We start from the raw sequence: 21,977 nt of genomic DNA on the forward strand, positions 1-21,977 counted from the left end.
ACTAACTGGTAATTGGTCCAGGTGCAGAACAATAATTGGTATAAGTTGAAATCACAAGGTCTCACCAGCTCATTAAAAGAGAACTCAATACCTACTCCTTACAGATACAGACCCAGGTTCAGGAAAGGGTCTAAAATGACAGTATGATGGGTAGAGATGATCCAACCAAACCACAAGGTACAGGGTAACGGGTGGTATCTAAGTAGCATCAGAAGGTGGTAACCTGACAACGTCAGAGGTTGGTAACCTGAAACATTAGCAGTAAAGTGTGCTTTGTTTGTACCTCTATATAATGTGATGTCTTTGGGGTACCATCTTTGTCTGACCTAGGGGGCAGTTGAATTCCCACTGGCTGTGTCAGTCCGCTGCTGCAGATACATCTGTACCATGTGTCAGTACAGTATACTAGACAAATGTTGTTTGTACTTTGCTTGGTAATAAACCCTGGCTGAGCGCCTTCAATCCTTACCTGGTCTGTGGTTTTGGGAAGCCTCAGCTGTGGTCATGGGCCTCCTTCATTGAACACATATATATACACATACGCACACACGCACTCTCTTACACACACAAGCAGCCTTCTGGTTATTGTCACTGAAGCTGCGTCTACACGTGCACGCTACTTCGAAGTAGCGGCAGTAACTTCGAAATAGCGCCCGTCACGTCTACACGTGTTGGGCGCTATTTCGAAGTTGAAATCGACGTTAGGCGGCGAGACGTCGAAGTCGCTAACCCCATGAGGGGATGGGAATAGCGCCCTACTTCGACGTTCAACATCGAAGTAGGGACGTGTAGACGATCCGCGTCCCGCAACATCGAAATAGCGGGGTCCTCCATGGCGGCCATCAGCTGGGGGGTTGAGAGATACTCTCTCTCCAGCCCTTGCGGGGCTCTGTGGTCACCGTGGGCAGCAGCCCTTAGCCCAGGGCTTCTGGCTGCTGCTGCTGCAGCTGGGGGTCCGTGCTGCATATACAGGGTCTGCAACTAGTTGTTGGCTCTGTGTATCTTGCACTGTTTAATGAAAGTGTGTCTGGGAGGGGCCCTTTAAGGGAGCGACTTGCTGTTGAGTCCGCCCCGTGACCCTGTCTGCAGCTGTGCCTGGCTCCCTTATTTCGATGTGTGCTACTTTGCCGTGTAGACGTTCCCTCGTTGTGCCTATTTCGATGTTGGGCTGAGCAACGTCGAAGTTGAACATCGACGTTGCCAGCTCTGGAGGACGTGTAGACGTTATTCATCGAAATAGACTATTTCGATGTCGCAACATCGAAATAAGCTATTTCGAAGTTGGGTGCACGTGTAGACGTAGCCTGACAGAGCCAAAGACCTGTGAGGACATCATAGCAGTAAATCCACCGTACTACAGTGTTAAATGCTACTGTCACAGTTTTCAGGGATTCCATCCTAAATCTTTTCTTTTAATAAAATAATTCAGCCACTGAATCTCTAATTTAGATCAATAAACTCTTAATTTCTTAAGAGGAAGGATGAAAAATACAGAAAATATTGTTGCCTTGTGTGAAGAACTGGCATCAGTGCAGGCAGCCTGGTCAGATGAAGCATGCAGAGATGTATGTATTGGTGCTGCTATTTCTCTTGGTATCAGGTACAAACATTATCTACTTTAGATGAAGAACTTGGGGAGTCAGAGAACCAGAGCTTTGTTGTATAATTTTATGATGCAAAAATATCATCAGAACTGGAGATCTTTAATGATTGATTCTCACAAGTGCCAGATATAGAGTCACACTCTCCCACCTTATTCTCAGAGGAAGAGGGCACTTGCTTACATTTCTTTCATGATTTCTTCACAGAGAGAGAAAAAGAAAAGCAATGTTCTTTTATCCCCTCCTATTTCCCCCATTTAACACTCCCTTCTTGCTGGGAGATAACTACAGGGAACATTCTTATCAGAAAGAAGTAGAGAACTGCTGTGTGACTATGGATAGGAAGAAGGAAATCCTGATTTTACTCCTTTGTGCTCCTTTTGCAGTGACTGGAGACAGACTGAGATTCTTCAGCAAGTCATGCCAATAATTAGCCAGTTGCAAGAATTCTCATGAAACACAGTTTTATCAGGTTTTACCGCTTTGCCAAAATCAAAACATTTTGAAGAGCCTGTTTGGTCTCAGAGATGTTCCAGATGAACCCAGGCAGACTCCTACAGAACTCCCATCACAAACCTGGTTTCTTGCCAGTTCACGCACCTGCCAGCCTCAACACCCCTGCTTTTGGATGTCCAATCTGGTGTTCTAGGGATTCCCAGATCCATGGTTCTGGGACAGCCTACAAAGTGAACTGCTTCAAAACTGGGGACTCCAGAGCTTCCAATAATCACAGATCAAGCCAGCTGTTCAGACTGTCCTGGGGCTGAGGCACCATTCTCTTTCATGGAGAATTCTGAAATTTGGAGTTTTCATTCCACATGTTGCGATACTGAAAACCTTGGTGAGAGAGAATTCACCCTTTTGTGTCCAGCTCCATTAATACCCCATTTAAGTCTGGGTTTAGTAAAACTGAGGCGGAATGGCCAAGGGTGGTCTTGAGCCACAAATATTTCACCTCAAAAACTGTCCTTTCACTGAATGGGGAGGGAGGCCCATTGGAAAGGGCATTGTAAGAAGGATGTTTGCTTGGTTTAATTTTGTCATCTTTATTACAAAACAGGAGAAATGGCTCCAGACCCAACAGCAGTGAGCAATTTGGAGCTAGATAAAATCAACAGCTTTTCAATTTCTTCTTTTCTTTTTCTCCTGTTTCTGTTTCCATCTCTACTCCAAGCTACTCCACAGAGGTCATTCAGACTCCACCAGGTATGGCATGGAGGAAAGGCATGGAGCAGGGAACACCAACACCTTTGTTCTGGGTGCCAGACTGGGGAGCATCATGATTGCTACCTTATCACCTGCTGAGAATTGCCACATGGTCACCTTCTGGGTGAATTCCTTTTTGTCCATGTGAGGACTAAGAGAAGGCACCAAAGTTCCTGCACAGGAGTCTACTGCTGAGGAAACCCAACACAGCCCAATCAGAAGGCTTTTCCAACTTCCTATATAGCTGGTGCTATCCACAAAGAGCAACAACATAGGTCTTGGAGCAACACATAGGTCACTCATCGACCGTAGCTTCACAGGAAAATCTCTTGAGACCGAAGAGCTTACGAGGTGGTGATTGGTCCATCGGCCTAGGAAAGTAATTGACACTGCTGAATGAAGCCAATTGGTGCAGTTTTGAAAATGGAGAATAAGGGTAAGGTAAAACTCTGCCTCTGATGGTCAGCAGACTCCAGGGCCCAGGACTACTCTGAGAAACCGGTGGCTTCTGTGTATCTGTACTATCAGCTCCATGAGTCCATATTGGTAAAACTGTGTGAACAGACATGCATACACTCTCACGTATTTCAATAACAGATTACTTTTTTTTTTAATGAAAATAACTTTACAGGACTGCTTGTTTTTCTTAACTCCAGAATGTAGGAGAATATGCCGTGTGCATTGTAGCTAAAATATTGCTTCAAACGGTTTTATGATTCTGAGTGTCTCAATTTCTGACTGCTCAATTTGAGACAACTTAAAGGGCTTGATTTCCAAAAGGCGGGTAGTCAGCACTATCTGAACTTAGAGCCTGACAAATATCTCGAGCCAGAAAACCCAAAATGGAGAAGACTGTTGGGTTTAACATGTAGGTGCTAGTGGTCTTGGTGGCCTGTCATACATAGGATATCAGGCTATCTGATTTGGTGGTAACCTCTGGCCTCAAACTCTATGGCTACGTCTATGCTAGAGGCTTTTATCAACAAAACATCCAAACCCGTGGAGCATCCAGATTCCCAAGGTGTTGTGTTGACAGTAAATCAACAGAACGTAGCACTTTTGTTGATAGCCTTATCCCACTCCCCACAAGGAAGAACACCTCTGTTGATGGAAAGCTGGTCTGGACATTCTGAGGGGCCTCCGCCGACAGAAAAGGCCTCCAGGGCACCGCACAGGTGCCCCAGGAGACACCCTGTCCATAGCAATCGGCACTTTAAGAGGGGCCAGCAGCAGGGACCATAAAGTTGCAGGGAGCCCAGGAAAACCTGTGTCAGGATGCTGAGAGTGTGGAAGTAGCAGAGGTACCACCTGTGGTCCCCCATGCCTTCACAGTCACTCCTGTTGTCTGGGCCTTCCCAGTTAGAGCAGACTGAGGAGTCCCAGGAGCCACCTCTGGGCACCAAGTGGTGGGCCCCTCCTGTACTGGGGCTGAGGTGCAAACCCGCTTGGAGCTATGGGGTGAAGAGCACTCCCTCCTCGTTCCCAAGGCCAAGTGTTGCACTGCTCCCACCTACGCCCGGATGGCCACTGCCCTGGTGGAACAGGGCCACCCTGCCCACAGCATGGAGCTGGTCTGGGCAAAGGTAGAGGAACTTTGCCAGGGCTATGCCCATGCCTGGGACACAGCCTGATGCTCCAGGGCAGGACCTGCCACCTGCCCCTACTACAATGAGCTTAACAATGTCCTGCCCCATCAACACGGCACTGGAGGCCCCCACTCCAAATCTGAAGCCCCATGAAGAGAAGGAGTGGGCCTCCAAGTCCCAACCCCGCCACCGGAGCCAGAGGCAGATGGCCTTTGAGGAGAGCGGCAGCTTGGTGACCATTGTGGAGTTGGTCCCAGCCAGCCAGGCTACCTCCCGAGTGCTGTAGGTGCTGGGCGAGGGTTTCTCCGGCAGTATCCCGTGTGTCGCACACCCCAGGGCATGGAGGGCAGATGCAAATGGGGCATGCTGTGAGCATCACCTGGCCGGCTCTGGAGGGACCTCGCGCTGCCGTTCTGGCATGTGGAACCACACACAAGGTAGTGCATGCCACCCGGACCCAGCAGGCAGCCCCTGGGCATGCGTGCCAGTCTGATGGCAGCCTAACAGGAGGCCAGAAGAGCCCCAGGTCCGGGCGGGGGGTGAGGGGGCACACCCTGCCAGCACCTGCCCCGACTTGAAGCAAGCTGACCACAGGGGGGCTGGCCTGACCCCAGACACACAGAGGATTGTGGCTCCCGGCATGTAGGTATACACACAGGCAAAAGGCAGCACTCACTCCTGCAGACAGTGCTGCAAGCTGGAGGTGTGTCGGGGAGGCCCACGGAGGGCCAGGCTGCTCCTGGCTCTTCTGCCACTCATGCAGGGACCTCTCTGTGGCTGGACAGCCCCCTTGGCTGCTAGCCTATTGGGGCAGGTGGGGGGACACTGCTGCAGTCAGCCCAGTTTCAGAGGCACCACAGAGCCCGTGTGGCCGGCCCTGTTGTGTAGGCTACGCACGGCCCTGCTCCCTGGACATTCCTATCCTTTGCTCACGAGGCGGGGGTGATGTTGGTGTTGGTGTTTGCTGCTGCTCTTTGTGGGGTACAGGGTGTGAACGACTCAACATCTCTCCTCCTTGTCTTCCTTGCAGCTGGGCCTGCACTGTCCAAGGGCCAGGCCAGCCCCACTCCAGCACTGGAGTAAGCCAACCCCACACCACCATCAGAATGGGCCCGCAGCAAGAAGAGCCGTCACCAGGTGCAAGAGAACCACCAGAGGACAACAAAACTGACCTCTAGAGGATGACGGAACTCTTGAACCAGCAGCTGCAAGACGACTAGGAGTGGTGGTTGTGGGTAACGTCCTACTTCAGTGCTGCCACCAACATCTGGCAGGACATGGTGGCCCAGTTGCCCAGGGTTGCTGCTTCTATGCCCCCATCCCCTACCCTGTCCCCCCAGCTGCTCTGCCTCCACTGGCCATCCGTCTGCCTTTGTGCCTTCCCCTGCTCCTGGCCCCGATGGCGGACCTGAATGTGTGGCAAGAAGGGATCCTGAGGCCTACACCACTCGGGGTCCTGCTCCCCCTCGGGTTTGTGGCCCCAGCCCCCTCCATGTTTTGAGGCCCCCACCACCTATCCCAAGCCCCCCCATCCAAGTTCTGATGCTGCCCCCTCATCCCAAGCCCCACCCCCCCACTGTACGTAGTTCACTGATTTTGCACTTTGCTTTATTGTACATAGTTCATGATTACAACATTTCTTTTCTACGTTTTTATTTGTTCAGGTAAACAAGTCATTTGAGCACCACCCCCACATCTGTGTTTATTAGGCGGGGTCAGGGAGGGGTCAGGGGGCAAAGCGAGGGGTCATGATAGGGATAGGGTGGAACTGTGAGCTGAGACCCCCAATGGGGGGTCCTGGGAGAAGCTGTCCCTCAGGGCCTCCTGGATCTGCATCCTGTCCCAGTGGGCCTGATAGATCAGAGATGCACCTGCCTGTTCATACCCAAGGCCAGCTTCCATCCCCAGTCCTGGGAGGAAGGCCTCCCCACTCCCCTGTACTATGTTGTGCAGGGCATAACACATGGCCACAACCTGGGGGACATTGTGCCCCCCACCCCATATCCCGGTGGTGACCCTCGCATGAGGGTCCAACCACCCGAGGAAGTGGGCAGGGCAGCCCTTGCCAGGAGGAGGGCCCAACCACCTCCACTTCCTCCTGTCTGGGAATCGGGTTTGACCTGGTGTCTGGTTTTCTTTCGGGTCAACCCATAAGATAGAGTGCAGGGTTGATCTGGTAGCCCATTTGTTCTGGGGCAGTAGGTCAACGCATAAGACAAAGTATGGGGTTGACCTGGTAGCCACTTTGCTTTTTGGCCACCTGGTCAAGCCCATTCATTTTAATGGGGGTTGACCTGGAAGCCAATTTGCTTTTTAGCCACCAGGTCAAGCCCATTCATTTCAAAGGCACAGAAGCGTGCCTGGAGGTGGCTGAAGGCACACTCAACCTGCATCTGGGCCCAGCTGAGGTGGGCATTGAAGAGTTCCTGGTTGGTGTCCAGCTGGCCAGTGTAGGGCTTCATGAGCTAGGCCATGAGGGGGTACGCTGTGTCCTCCATGATGGAGAGTGGCATCTGCATGTCCCGATCGCCATCTCCCAGCAGGGGATGAATGTGTCTGCCTACATCCTCCAGCACAGGCTGGAATTGCAGAACACACAGGTGTCATGTGCCCGGCCTGACCATCCAACATAAATGTCAGTGAACTTGCCACAATGGTCAACCAGGGCCTGCACCACCATTGAGAAGTATCCCTTGCAGTCGATATACTTGGCCATGCCATGCTCCAGGGCACAGATGGGGATGTGGTTCTCAACAGCCCTGATGCAGTTCAGGAACCCCAGGATGGCGAATCCAGCCATGACTGCATTCACGTCTCCCAGACAGATGATTCTCTGCAGCACAAAGGCATTGATGGCCATCACAACATGCAGAGGGAGGGGACCAAACGCCCACATCAGGGACTGCAAGAGGGTGTCCCTGAGCCGCAGTGGGCTCCCCTGCCCCCTCCCACTCCTTCCCCCCCGAGCTCTGTGAGGGGTCCCTCTGTGAGGCTGCCCCCCGTTGGCAGCAAGATGATGAAGTTGAGATGCAATGGTCCCCTGGGGATGGGGCTTCTTGTTCACACCTCAGCCCACACCCTACACCCCCAACCTCGCTTCCTGAGGGTCCCCCTTTGGCAGGACACCTCCCCCCATGCAGGGATTGCAGCCCAAGAGTGCCTTGCAGGCTCCCATGATGGACTTCTCTGCATCCAACTCGCTTTCCATGGAGTGGTAACTGTCGGGAGTGGTGAGCTTCCAGAGCGTGAATGTGACCTGCTTGTGCATGGGGATGGTAGGTCGCAGCCGGGTATCCTGTCTCCAGAAGGCAAGGGCGAGCCAGGCACAGAGCTCCAGGAAGGTGTCCTTCCACATGCGAAAGTTCTGGAGCCACTGCTGGTATTCCCACTGCCCCATGACCAGCCGGTCCCACCAGTTGGAACTGGTGCAGTGCCTCCAGACCCACCTGTGCACCAGGAGGAGTGGGAGCAGGTGTGACCGTCTGGCAGCCATGGTGAGTTCCTCGAAAGTGGTGTAAGGCTCACCCTCCGTGAGGAAGAGGACAACGGCTATCAGGAGGTACAGCTGGTGCTGAAGCACTGCTGGGTGGGGCCAGTGCAAGCCTGGAGACTGCTCTGGCACCATAGCTCAATGGAAAGAGCTGTGTCTGCCAGAAAGCATTGACACCCTTCTCTAGCAACTGTGCTGTCCCTCATGAAGGTAGGCATGCCTCAGTATGGCATGGAATGGGCATCGGATGGGGTGTCTTTAAGGGTGCATCTTGCTGGAGCTACTGGAAGGGCGTGTCCTGTATATGACCCTGTCTGACGGTGTTCTGGGCGGTTGTTCTGTCGATAGGGCCTCTGGATTGAAAGAGTGATCCACTTTGCACTCTGGACATGATCTGTCGACAGAAGTTTTGTCAGAAGATACCTTCCAACTAAAACTTTTGTCAACAGATCACTCTTATCTAAACATAGCCTATGACTCTATTAAACACTTGAAAATTTTGGATGTACCATAACTACATAAGTGATAACTCCAGATCACTGCCCGACTTGGCAATGGCTTTATTTTTTTTCCATGGTGTTCTTTAACTTAAAAAAAAAACCCTGATGACCTATTTATCTTTATTATTGATTTTTAAAAATTTTCTCAGATCCCTCTTCCTTCACTGCCTATAACAATTATTTGCTAGAAATTTCTTGGTTTCATGGGAGAAGTGACACTTAATTATCCATTAATAAGCAGCAGAGTACACTTGCTTAGTGATAGTAAATACATATCCATTTTCATTTCTCTTCAAACACCAGGAGGACAACCATATTAAGAACACAAATTCCAGCATCAAAAGCTATCTACCTTCAGTACTTGAAACAGCAGAAATAAACTCTCCAGAAAGTTTGAGTTCAAATTCACTTACCAGATTGCCTATGGAAAGCATGTCATCAAACTCCTTTGTCATCTTGTAATGTTCCAGAGCCATGAAGAGAGTGTTCATCACAATACAAAGGGTGATTGTAAGGTCAGTAAATGGATCCATTACCACAAATTTTACATATTTCTTGATTAGCAACCACAATGGACAGCAATCCCAAATGAGAAATTTAACAGCAAAATGATTCCAACATGGAGGACATCTCTGTTGTGATTCCTCAAGCTCTAAGTGAGAAGCAGAATGTGAAGCAATAGTCAATTAACACTAAATGTGAAAAGAGAAAACAGATGAAAGCACAACCTCCCCCTCAATAGCATCCACCTAAATGACCTAAATCTGCTTGTTAATAGACAGTAGTCATACCTAGGACCCTACCAAATTTGCAGTCTTGAAAAACGTGTCACAGACCATGAGATCTGGTTCCCCCCCCCACCTATGAAATCTGGTCTTTTGTGTGTTTTTACCCCATGCTACACAGACTTCACAGGGGAGATCAGGCGTTCTCAAACAGGGGGTGCTGACCCAAAAGAGAGTTGTGGGGACATGTCACAAGGTTGTCTTAGGGGGGTTGCAGTATTGTCACCCTTGCTTCTGAGCTTCTGTCAGAGCTGGGTTCCGAATCAGCAGCCAGTGTTCTGCAGTGGCCCAGCTCTGAAGGCAGCACCATCACCTGCAGCAGCTCAGAAGTAAGAGTAGCAGTTCCACAACCACCCCTACAATAACCATGCAGACCTCCTTCTCCTTTTTGTGTCAGGACTCCTACAACTACAACACGGTGACATTTAGATTTAAATTTCAGATTTAAGTAGCTGAAATCCTGACTTTTAAAATCCCATCACCATGAAATTGACAAAAATGGACTGTTAATTTGGTAGGTCCTAATCGCACTCCTACAACCTGGTAAAATATAAGATCTTGGGGTAACAGATTATCTTTTTTTTTTGCATATTGCACAGAAGTGAGCACACTGTTGGTTTAATCCTCAGAGCCTACAATTGCACAAGAGTGATGGTAGGAAAAACGAAAATCAAAGTAGGGACACAGATCTAATTTGATACAAAGGTTCAGATTTACTTCCCATTTCAGAGTGATGGCCTAGACAATGGGGAAAAGATGACAATGGTTAATTTAAATCTACCTCACTGAATTTTGCTATAGGGTACAACTTTTTAAATTGCTTAAATCATATGATTGGAAGTGGCTAGGGCACTTTGGAGCCTGAGAGCATGTCTATACTTACAGCAGTGCAGCTGCTGTACTGCAGCCCTTGGTGAAGATGCTCCATAGATTGACAGGAGAGCATCTCTTGGTGTAGGTGCTCTACAAGGGACAGCAATACCAAGGGTTGCCGGCACTGGGGCCTAGATCAATATAACTACAGCCTGGTAGACACAGTTAGGTCAATGTCAGCTGCCTTGCATTAACCTAGCTGTGGAAATGTCAAGATGTAAATTTTGCTCCTGCAGACAGATGTGCCTCTCTATGTCAATTTTGTAACACTATTTCTCTAATCACTGTCAATGTAATTAGATGGATACGGTGCTCCCATTGACCATCTCTGGCTTTCAGGAGGCATCCCAAAATGCTTCACACTGACAATACAATTCATAAAAGCTCTCCTGATAAGAATGAACACCACCAACACAAGGATCCAAGTGTGTACACACAAGTGATTTTGTAACTGTCTTGGGTGTATGCCAATATAACTTAGGTCAATATAATTTTGAAATGTAGACATGGCCTGTGTTGCCCAGGAGTGTGGATTTTCTTCAATATTGAGGCAAAACATCTTATTTGACTTTAACCTATTTTGTTGTATGTTTTCAATTGTTTAAAAATTAAAAAAATAAATTTTTATCTCAGTTTCTTCAGCACCAGAACTCTTAAAAGAGACAAGAATCATCTTTATAACTGAGAAGAGATGTTTTAAAACATTCCTGATATTCAAACAGCTCAACCAACTTTTCTAAAAGTTCAGACACTGAAATATCCAGGCCTGGAAATTTTCAGCCCAGCAGGTAAAAATTTCAGAAAGTTATAAGGTACCATAAGCGAGTGATATTAGGGAAACTCTGGGGCAAGTTTAATTGTGACTATTGCTAGCACTCCTGCTCTAATAAAACAAAAATACAGCTGGTACTTACTATTTACTATATCCCAAAAAGATTGGCTATCATTTGTCAAAATAATTCAAAAACAGTAATGGAAATGATGGTCCTACTCAGAGGTCAGCAACATTTCTGAGGTGATCAAAACAAAAAAGCAGTCAAGTAGCACTTTAAAGACTAACAAAATAATTTATTAGATGAGCTTTTGTGGGACAGACCCGCTTCTTCAGACCATAGCCATACCAGAACAGACTCAATATTTTAGGCACAGAGAACCAAAAACAGTAATCAAAGTTGACAAATCAGAAAAAAATTATCAATGTGAGCAAATCAGAGAGCAGAGGGGCAGGGGTGGTGGTCAAGAATTAGATTAAGCCAAGTAATTCTTGACTCCCTACCCCCCGTCCCTCTGCTCTCTGATTTGCTCACATTGATAATTTTTTTCTGATTTGTCAACTTTGATTACTGTTTTTGGTTCTCTGTGCCTTAAATATTGAGTCTGTTCTGGTCTGGCTATGGTCTGAAGAAGCGGGTCTGTCCCACGAAAGCTCACCCAATAAATTATTTTTTTAGTCTTTAAAGTGCTACTTGGCTGCTTTTTTGTTTTGATAGTATATAGACTAGCACAGCTCCCTCTCTGTTACTTTCAGAGGCGGAGTGCCAAAATTTGACCTTTTGACCTCTATGTATGGTCTGAGTGCTGGCGATACTTTTCTAGTCAGTAAGAGTCCTACTTAGAATGGCTTTATTAATAAATTAAGATGCAGAGCTTTATCATGTACTTGGTGGGTGGTAGCATTAGCTAGTCTTTTGTTAATCCACAAGCGGCATGGCTTTGAGCAAGCTCCTAGCTGCATGAGGGAGGTGAGGTGGGGCTGAGCTCCTGCCCTGAGTGCCAATGAAAATCAGCTCGCGTGCCACTCTTGTCACCCGTACCGGGGTTTGCTGACCCCTTGTCTAATACATAATTAGGCATCAAACTGCAGACTATAGCAGCTAATAAATTAATTTAAACTGTACTAACTGACCAAGCTTCTCATAGATTTATTGAGTTTGGCACCATAACTAAAAAGGGAACCCTCACTGTGAATGTCCAGATTACCAACAACTCAAGGAAAAGCATTAAGAAGATCAAGTCTCAGTGTGGCAGGATGCAACATCTGTGCCTTCACAACTGCCCAGTGGAACATATCCCGTGGCTCAGACTGGCAACAATGAGCATGTGTAGCCCAGCTCCACCTTGTGCAAAATCTATGCCCTGACATCCCTGCTGGCAACAACCATGAGAAGTGGGGATTGGCACCGGATGGGAAACTCAAACACACCAACCTGGCCTTTAGCACCACAGTCAAGGAAGGAGCCAATAAGGCGTACACCGGGAGTCCTAATCCTAGTAAAGCTGGTCCTGCATCAGAGAGAGGATGTGCCTGTGGCACTCACCTTCAGGCGAATGTCAGCTATAACTTCTGCAACCCATGGCAGATATGATAGTTGTTCTTAAAGGTGAACTGTAAAGGGAAAAATCAGATGGACCCATGTCCCTTCCCTCTTTTTGCTTCTTTACGGTGTATTAAGAACACATAGAATATTGTTTTTGTTTGTGGATATGTTTCTGGATTTTTTAATTAGAAATTCAGGTCCTTCCTATCTTGTTGGATTCAGTCCCCTTTAAGAACACAGGATATTGGAATGAGATCTCTGATCTATCTAATAGTGAAATATATGTGGATAGACCATTGTACACCAACTGCTGCAGACAGTGAGCCTCTGCAGCAAGGCAATGTTAAAGGCAGTGGAAAGGTGGCCTTGTGGTTACGGGTTGGCTGTAGGCTAGCATTCCATAGACCTGGGCACAATTCCAAGTTCTGCTGTAGACTTCTCATGTGACCTTGGGTAAGTCACCTCACCCTCCGCTTCCTCTGTCTTCTCTCCTCTTCTGTAAAACAGTGGACAACAGCTCCTAGCCTCTGTTCATTTAAGCTGCGTCTACACGTGCACGCTACTTCGAAGTAGCGGCACCAACTTCGAAATAGCGCCCGTCGCGTCTACACGCGTCGGGCGCTATTTCGAAGTTAACTTTGACGTTAGGCGGCGAGACGTCGAAGTCGCTAACCTCATGAGGAGATAGGAATAGCGCCCTACTTCGACGTTGAACGTCGAAGTAGGGACCGTGTAGACGATCCGCATCCCGCAACGTCGAAATTGCCGGGTCCTCCATGGCGGCCATCAGCTGGGGGGTTGAGAGATGCTCTCTCTCCAGCCCCTGCGGGGCTCTATGGTCACCGTGGGTAGCAGCCCTTAGCCCAGGGCTTCTGGCTGCTTCTGCGGCAGCTGGGGATCTATGCTGCAGGCACAGGGTCTGCAACCAGTTGTCAGCTCTGTGTATCTTGTGTTGTTTAGTGCAGCTGTGTCTGGGAGGGGCCCTTTAAGGGAGCGGCTGGCTGTTGAGTCCGCCCTGTGACCCTGTCTGCAGCTGTGCCTGGCATCCCTATTTCGATGTGTGCTACTATGACATGTAGACGTTCCCTCGCTGTGCCTATTTCGATGTTGGGCTGAGCAACGTCGAAGTTGAACATCGACGTTGCCGGCCCTGGAGGACGTGTAGACGTTATTCATCGAAATAGACTATTTCGATGTCGCAACATCGAAATAAGCTATTTCGATGTTGGCTGCACGTGTAGACGTAGGGTTAGATAGTAAGGGAAGGGGCTGTCTCCTGCTGTGTGTACAGAGCCTTGCACAATTGGGCCCTGATATTAGTTGTGGCCTCTAATGGAGTAGTCTTTGGCTATGATGTCCAGTCAGTTCTCCTGAAATTAACTCTTTGAATTAGAGGGAGAGTAGCACAAGAAGAGAAGAATATGTATACACTGCAAGAGGCAGGGCCTGCGTGCCCTTGGCCTGCATCTTGTACAGCATTTACATGTATGTCAACTGCATGCCACGTGGGTGCAGAGCACTATCAAATCAGAGCAGGCTTGTGTTGTGTACACTTTGCAAAGGCACACAACATTACATAAGGCAGCGGAGACACAGGCCCTGCATATTCAAAGCAGTAATAGGAGACTAATCAAGCCTGAGTCTCTATGCACTCGATATGTGGGCGGAACTTTAAGGTGAGCCATGGGAGGGACAGGACTGGAAGGACCACACCCACTAGGCATGAAAGCAGCTGCAGAGTTACTCCCCAGGTGGTAATTCAGTCCAACTGGATTCTGTGTGGCTCCAACTGAACTCACATGTAGCCATTTGTAGAATCAAGCCCCATGCTGGAATATTCGTCTTTCTGTAGAAAGCCACCAGAGCAAAGAAACTGCTGAAATATCCAGAAACAAGGGGGTCAGTAAAGATCCCTCCTTTGTAAGGGCTCCATTAGGAGACTTAGCTGCTCCACAACAATTGGAATACCAAAGAAAAAGAAAAAATCGTATTGGATTTGTGAAAGGAAATGTAATCACTAGATATATGCTATCCCTTTGCGGAGCCAGGGCACAATTTTCAGCTGTAAGGAGAATCATTTTCCTATTCAAAGAGGATTTGGTGATATAAACTCGGGATATTTTCTAGTGTCATTTATTTCCCGAACATACACTGGGCCTATTTACCATAGCCAAGGGTCCAAAAACTGCACACAGACAACTGTGCTGGCAAAAAGCCAAGCAAGGGCACCCGTGATTCAAGCTTTCAGTGACTTGGTAGCATCATGTACACCTCCTTTCCATTGATGTAAATAACTACACATGGTGCAGAGAAACCTAGGCTATACCCTCTCTGCGGGGTAACTACAGCTAAACTTCCATGAACTCCTCTTGAGTTAGCTTGTCCTGAGCGAGAGTGGACACCTGGGAAATAACACTTGCTGCATGGAGGGAGTCTGCTAGAGACTGGTGAGTTGTGCTGACTCCAGCTATAACCTAGATCCTGTGAGGGGACCAGCCAGCTGGGGTTAAAAGCACTGCCACTCTCAGGCTAATATTTTTGGTATGTGGACAGTATCTGAGTTAGGGACAACACTCAAGTCATTGCTTGAGTTTTCAGGGCTCATTGCTCATCTCTCCTGCCTAGGCCTTTTGTCTTAATGCACAGTAAGAGGCCTTTAGCTGCGCGATGTCTGCATTCCGATGGACAGGCGCTGCAGAGCACCTGCTGCTGTGAGGACACATGAACAGGTGCTGGCTGATGTGGAGAGCGAAGCAAGGGCAGGGATTCACCTCCCATCTCCATGACAGGGATGTAAAAGCAGTTAACCAGTTAACCATTAGCACTTAATCAGTTAACCATTTTAAATTAGGGCCTGCCACCCAGCCCCACCATGGCCACAGCCATGGGATTCCACTGCAGCTGTGGGGTCCTGTTGCCTGTCTCACTGGTACCTTCGTGACTGCTCCAGACCATCACAGTTGGCCACCATTGGAGTTCACCAGCAAGGGCTGATTAACCAGTTAGCATACAGGTAAATCTCCTGCTTATCGGTATGCTTACTGGTTAATTGTGTACCATCCTTATTCCATAACGAGTACTAGAGTGGAGTACTTAGTTCAGGCTCTCATGCCTACCAAATTACCTCCCATGGCCTCTACCCCAGGCTTGCCAGCCCAGCCAACAAACACTTAGATTTGATTTAGTAACAGAATTTTGGGAGCTCTAAATATTGATTGAATTACACATGCTGAGTTCCTCTGTGCTTTCTCAGCAAGGGTCTGTGAAACAGATTTGTAACACAGTTGTATAATGAAGATGGTTTCTGAATGCAGACCTCTTTTACTAGACTCCTCCTTGCATTGTTTTGTGGGGGGATATGTCCTGAAACAGCATTTCTGCTAATGTCAACGTATCAGTAAGTATGAAACAGGAGCCAGAATACACTGAAATGCCATTGAACTGAGAGAGGATGGGGCGGGTGGATGCTGTTCACTGTCATGGCTTATGATTCGTGGGCCAGGACTTTAACTCCTTTCCACTCTCTCTGTTTCAAGGAAAGACCGCTTTCATTGCCACATCGTGGTCATGAAGGAGTTGTTCTTATGATGAGATTCTGTTCAAATAGAATCATGACTCTCAAGCGCATCAAAAAGAGCTGGCTAACAATCCATGTTACCACAGAACCTCTGTGTACTTGGCAATTACTCATCTTTAATCAGAGCGCTTATGTAGTCACATGATAAATATTTTGAAATGGGGGGAGGGGTGGAGTGCTCCTTCTCTCCCCCTGATGTTCCTCCAACTTCCCACCACTGAACCTGGGAAATGCAGGGCTGAATGTCCAAGCCCTGGTGAGTCCCAGGTAGCTGTAGGCAGGAGCTGTGGGGCTAAAGCCCCCGTCCCAATCCTTCCCCCACTTCCCCAAAGCCAGGAGTGGCAGGGCTGAATCCTGGTTCCTCCATGCTCCCCGTGCAGCACAGGCCCCTGAGCCCACTTCTCTCTCCCCGCCCCAGCCTGTTTGGAGGTGGGAAGATGGAGTTGTACAGAACCAGGTAGTTGCTCCTCTGGCTGGTGGCCTGGTGTAGGCATCTGTGGTGTTCCCCCATCTTCTGCTGCTGGGTGCTGGTGCAGGGGGCTCAGCTGTACTTCTGCTCCCTTTGATCACACAGCCGGTAAGAGCCAAAGGCATTGGGGACCCTGATCTATGGCTGGCAGAGCCCTCAGGGAACAGGGACAGCAGCCAAGCCTTCCTGGCACAGAACCCCTAGGTCCCACTCCCTGTGAGCTGGGCTGCTCCCTGCCCACACAGAGTCCCTAGCTACCTCCTCCTTGCCTTCTGAGCCACTTCCTGCCCCCATATAGACCCTGGTGACCAAAGATGAACAGAGCCCTTAGCTACCCTGGCTGCCCACAGCCCCTCATTTTTCTCTCCTTGCTCCCTGGGCTACTACTCCCTGCCTACAGGTAATGCCTAGCAGCACCGTCAGAATGAGGTACCCCCCACAGCTGCACACAGCCCCAGCTCTGCTTGAACCCTGAATTACTCCCTGTCCACACTCAGCCCCTAGCCACCCCCTCCCTGCATTCTGCGGTACCACTACAGCCACCCCCAGCCACACAAAGCTCCTAGCTACCATCTACCTGCATCCTGAACTATCCCCTGCCTGTACACAGCCCCTAGTTACCCCCTCCACCTGAGCTACCCACCTGCCCACGAATAGCCCGAACCCAATCTTCCATGCCCTTATCTACCCTCTGCCCACACCCAGCCCCTACCTTCCCCTATTTTCACACCCTGAGCCACTCCATCCCTGCACACTGAGCTGAGACCCCACTTTTGAGTTATAATTTTTGGCTGCACCTCCCTCACCATAAACACGACAGGAAGGGTGGCCTGCTGGGATGAATTGGGGTGGAGGTGCCACTCTTTCCCCAGACTCACCATATGGAGCTAGCTTCATTCTTGCTCCTGTGAAGTATGAACCCCAAAACAGAAGACATACTACAGCTGTAACCTCAGCCCAGACCCTCCTGGCTCCTCTTTCCCTCACTAGGCCCAGGAGTTTTTATAGTAATTATTACCTTATAGTTCTGATTGACTGAGATTGAATTAATTTTAATTCAAGCGACTTTACTATTCACCATAGGGAAATATGGTCACCCTAACATTATGGATTTGTCTGTGGTGAGATACACCAAATTTATGTGGCACAACTGTATCAAAAATGCATGTAACACCAGGCTTGAAAAAACATGAATAGTTATTTCTTGTCTGAACAAAATCCAGATTTGTATGTGAAAACTCATGTGGCTCTAGATTGCGAAATCTGGCTTCCAGCTACACATTTTGAGCATGCAAATACTAGCTTTTATGCACAAATTCTGCTTTTGCGCATGCTGACTGACGTGTGCTTACTTTAGGAGGCTGCTTTTATTTATTTAATTGGCTGTATCAATATCTGTCCATTCCATGAGCTGGGTGCATATAAAAACAGGACAGAAATATAATCCGCATTTATAAATTGCAAACAGTACACAACGTCTCAAGAACAAAGGCTCAGCCAAACCACACCATTGAAAAATCCCTAACCAGACCAAGAAACTGTGCCCAGACTCTATCCAGACATAGGTGCTATGGAAGCATGTGAGACTCAGCAATTGGATCTACTTGCAGAAGGCTGGTGGATGTACAGTAGGTTAGATGTATAGCTCCATATGGTAGTGCCCCTTACCATTCCTTCATAAGAAATATTTTGAAATCGCTCAGTTATGGCCATCATCTTTAAATATTAACAGCTGTTGCTAGATATAAAATTTTGAAGGAGGGATTAAATTAAAAGCTCACTTATCTTGAAATGATTAATGACTAAGAATACAATCAGAAAAGAGTTGATACTATATTAAATCTGATAATCTAATATTCCAGAGCCTTTTAATGATAAATTAATGACAAGTAATCAAGGTATCTTACATAACAGCAATTTTCACTTTACTCATATAGGCTACATCTACAGTCAAGAGTTTTGTCAACAAAACTCGCAGAGCATCTACACATAAAATGTGTTTTGTTGACAGAAACCGTTGACAAAAAAGCCATGGAGATGCTCTAGGGGCACAGCCAGCCCCTGCCAGGAAGTTGACCCGACTCTGCCATGTCCAACCAAGAAGGCTGCCCAGCAGCAGTTGGCCCCATCCAGGAAGCTGGTTCAGCTTAGCTGTCCCTGCTGTGCTCGCTCCAGCCAAGGGGACTACCCCACTTCAGCCAGCCCTGGCCGGGAACCCAGCAGGGCAGCTGGCCATGGGGCAGTTGCTCCAAGTGCTGGTTAATTGAATGTGCTGGTTATCTGAGTGCTGGATACTACAGCTTTTATTGTATCTTGAAAGTAATTAGAAATTTGATCCAAATCTTGGGGTGAGGCTTTTGCTGTCTGTGGCACTGAACTAACATTTTAACGGTTGGGATGGTGAAATCCCACATACTAAGCAAACTCATGAATTTAATGCAGATGGAAATTTACCATTTTCACCTACTCTGCTTTTTTCAGAAACGGAGTTTTTCTTTGAGGAAAAGTTCTAAACAAGACTGAAAACAGGTTTCTTTTTCAAAACACATTTCATGCAAGTTTCACCTGCAATGCAGTAGAGTTAACTGGCAGCGGGAGTAGTTTTCAATATATCATCTTGATTTTTATTTACAAATATCTGTGACTCACTTACCCTTTTACCTTTATATCTTATCTTGGATGCAATTTGGAGTGCAGGATGTAGGGACTCATTTATATGCTACTGGCATCATTGGAGCTTTTGTGGACGGGGAAGAGACATTGCCAGTAGGCTACCCCCAACCTTCCATGAAGGTAAAAGGGGTATGGACAGAATCTTGACTCTATCTTATCCATGCACCAGCCCATGCACCAGAACAGGGGCAGAGTAGCCAGCAGTTTCTGTCAAAAAGGCTCCTGCCAATGACTTTCCCCCAAAGCAAGGGAAAAGCAGGAACTGACCTGTCACCTTCACAGTCCGAGTTTCAGCCTTGCTTCCAGGACAGTGTAGCTATGTACTCTCCCCCCCACTCCCGCTGGAATATAGGATTGTATCCAGCCCACTAGATTTGTGGAATAATGATTACCATGAACATCAGTACAGCACTTTTTTTTGTCATAAAGGATATTGATAGATAGGCCATTATGGTCTTTTCTCCCAACAAGCATGGGGTCTTGAATTAAAGAATCATAGGGTTGGACTTGACCTCAGGAGGTCATCAAGTTCAACCCCCGGCTCAAAGCAGGACCAGTCCCAACTAAATCATCCCAGCCAGGTCTTTATCATGCCAGCCCTTGAAAACCTCTAGGGATGGAGGTTCCACCACCTCTCTAGGTAAAGCATTCCAATGCTTCCCTACCCTACTGGTGAAATAGTTTTTCCTAATATCCAACCTAGACCTCTCTCATTGCAACTTGAGACCACTGCTCCTCATTTTGTCATCTGTCACCACTGAAACCAACCTCTTCTTCACCCTCTTTGTAACCACCTTCAGAAAGTTAAAGGCTGCCATCAAATCCTCCCCACTCCTCTCTTCTGAAGGCTAAATAAGACTAAATCCCTCAACCACTCCTCATAAGTCATGTGCTCCAGTCCCCTAATCATTTTTGTTGCCCTCCGCTGGACTGTCTCCAATACATCCACATCCTTTTTCGTAATGGGGGGGGGAGCAGGAATCCATAAGGAATGTCTTTTCTTACCTTCCATGGCACTGGTAATGATACTGACTGCACTCACTGCTCGTTGTCTTTGAAATGGCTGATCTGATTGGTCCACAGAAAGGCGATGGGGCATCAAAAGCTGCTTCTTGCTTGCCTCATCCGATGGGGAGGTCTGTTTAAATGGACATACTTGGTCAGCAAAGTACAAGAGAGGATGAAGTCAGGACAGATATGGAGCAGAAATTTCAAAATTACCTAATTCCCATTTTCAAAAGTGAGTTTGCCAGTTAGGAGCTTAAGTTTCATGAGACTTTTATTTTGAAAACGGGACTTGGCATTGCAGCACGGAGCAGAGCAACCTCCCCAGTTATTCTTGGGCTACATCTACAGTAGAAGCATCTGTGTACAGAAGTTACTGTCAGAAGAGATGTTCCGACAAAACTTCTCTCAACAGATCCTTTCTACACAAAAGCAGATCTATCTTTTGACCCACTCTGTTGACAAAAGGGCCCACTGGAGTATCTACACAGCTTTTTTGTTGGCAGTTTCTGTCTACAAAACACATTTTGGCTACATCTACATGGCACACTGCTGCTGGCAGGGTCATGCAAATGAGTACACTCAACAATGCAAATGGCCGCTCATTTACATAGTTGCTTGCCTCATTTGAATTGCCACACATGATCACTGCTCTGGCAGAGGCTCCTATCATCACAAAACTAGCTGTGTAGATGGGGTTTTGTCAACCAAACCCCCCCTTGTCGACAGCCTTTTATCCCTGAAAAAATGAGGACTCAGTGGCTGTCTACAAGGGGGGAGTTGGTTGACAGAAACCCATGTATAGTCTTGTTTTGTGATGACAGAAGCCTCTGCCAGGACAGCGATCTCATGTGACCATGCAAATGAGGTGTGTAATTATGCAAATTAGTGGTCATTTGCATTGTCAAGTGCCCTCATTTGCATGACCCTGCCAGCAGCAGCATGCTGTGTAGACAGCCTGTGTGTGTAGCTGCTCTGTGAGTTTTGTCTACAAAACCCCAATTTTGTCTACAAAACTTTCTAGTATAGACACAGACTTAAAAATCTGGGGCTATGTTTCTTTTGAAAACATTACTCAAACATCAAAGTCAAACATCACCTTTAGAACATTTTGCCCCCTCAGCTAGATGAGCTGATCCAGACTGAACATGCAGAAGAACGAAAGTGCGGACGAAGCGTATTTCTAACATTTGGGAACCATCCACTCAGTCAGCTCTTGGCTTGTGAAGGAAACTCCATTTAATTACAATAATTGTAACATTATTTCAGAGCAGTGTTAACTGGTTAATTATATGGGTAGCAGAGGAAAAGGTGTATGAACAAAAGATCCCTTTACTGGCCTTTGATATCAAACCAAGCAAACACTCGGGGCATAAAGTGACTCCTCATCCCATGGCTTTTCTTGGCTTCAGTGTCGCTAGCTCTTAGGAATTTATCACCAGTCTTACAATATTTGGTGTTCCAGCTGCAATTTCGTAAGCATCTCAGCTTTCATTTACAGAAAAACGTATAAACATAAATATGTTTCTAGCCTTCATGGCTGCAGAGAAACATTTGAATAAACAAAACTCAGAAGGTAAGTAAAAGAAGTACAAATTTAGACTTTTTTTTTTAAATCATGTTTTTTTAAAGCCAGTCTCTTGATTCTGAAGGTTTTGGGTTGGCAAGACTGAGCGGATATTTTCATGCCATATGGTATCTAGGATGGGACCCGATACTGTCAGACTTACAGGAACACAAACAGTAAGAACTATTTTAGTACAAGCTACAACGTAATACACAGACAAAAGTGGTTTTTTTTACATATACTAATACTCCCTCAGGTGGAAGGGACAATGGATCCAGTGCTCAGAGCTGGGAGGGGGGGTTCAATTCCCTGCTCCACCACGGACCT

General features: G+C 47.5%; 1 protein-coding gene across 14 annotated transcripts in view; it reads right to left on the minus strand.

The window, feature by feature from the left end:
• LOC142008137 (sodium channel protein type 5 subunit alpha-like) overlaps positions 1–21,977 on the minus strand; it is a 351,358-nt gene that overhangs the window by 154,978 nt on the left and 174,403 nt on the right. For 13 of the 14 annotated variants that reach the window (XM_074985128.1, XM_074985135.1, XM_074985134.1 and 10 more), the window contains 2 exons: positions 20,084–20,216; positions 8,797–9,035 (listed from right to left, as the gene is read on the minus strand). In XM_074985128.1, the coding sequence (XP_074841229.1) occupies positions 8,797–9,035; positions 20,084–20,216 (372 nt within the window). Of the gene's footprint in view, positions 1–5,995; positions 7,227–8,796; positions 9,036–20,083; positions 20,217–21,977 lie in introns of those variants that run through there. The other variant, XM_074985136.1, reaches the window with a different exon arrangement.

The sequence above is a fragment of the Carettochelys insculpta genome, chromosome 2 (assembly GCF_033958435.1).
Source record: "Carettochelys insculpta isolate YL-2023 chromosome 2, ASM3395843v1, whole genome shotgun sequence".
NCBI lineage: Eukaryota > Metazoa > Chordata > Testudines > Carettochelyidae > Carettochelys > Carettochelys insculpta.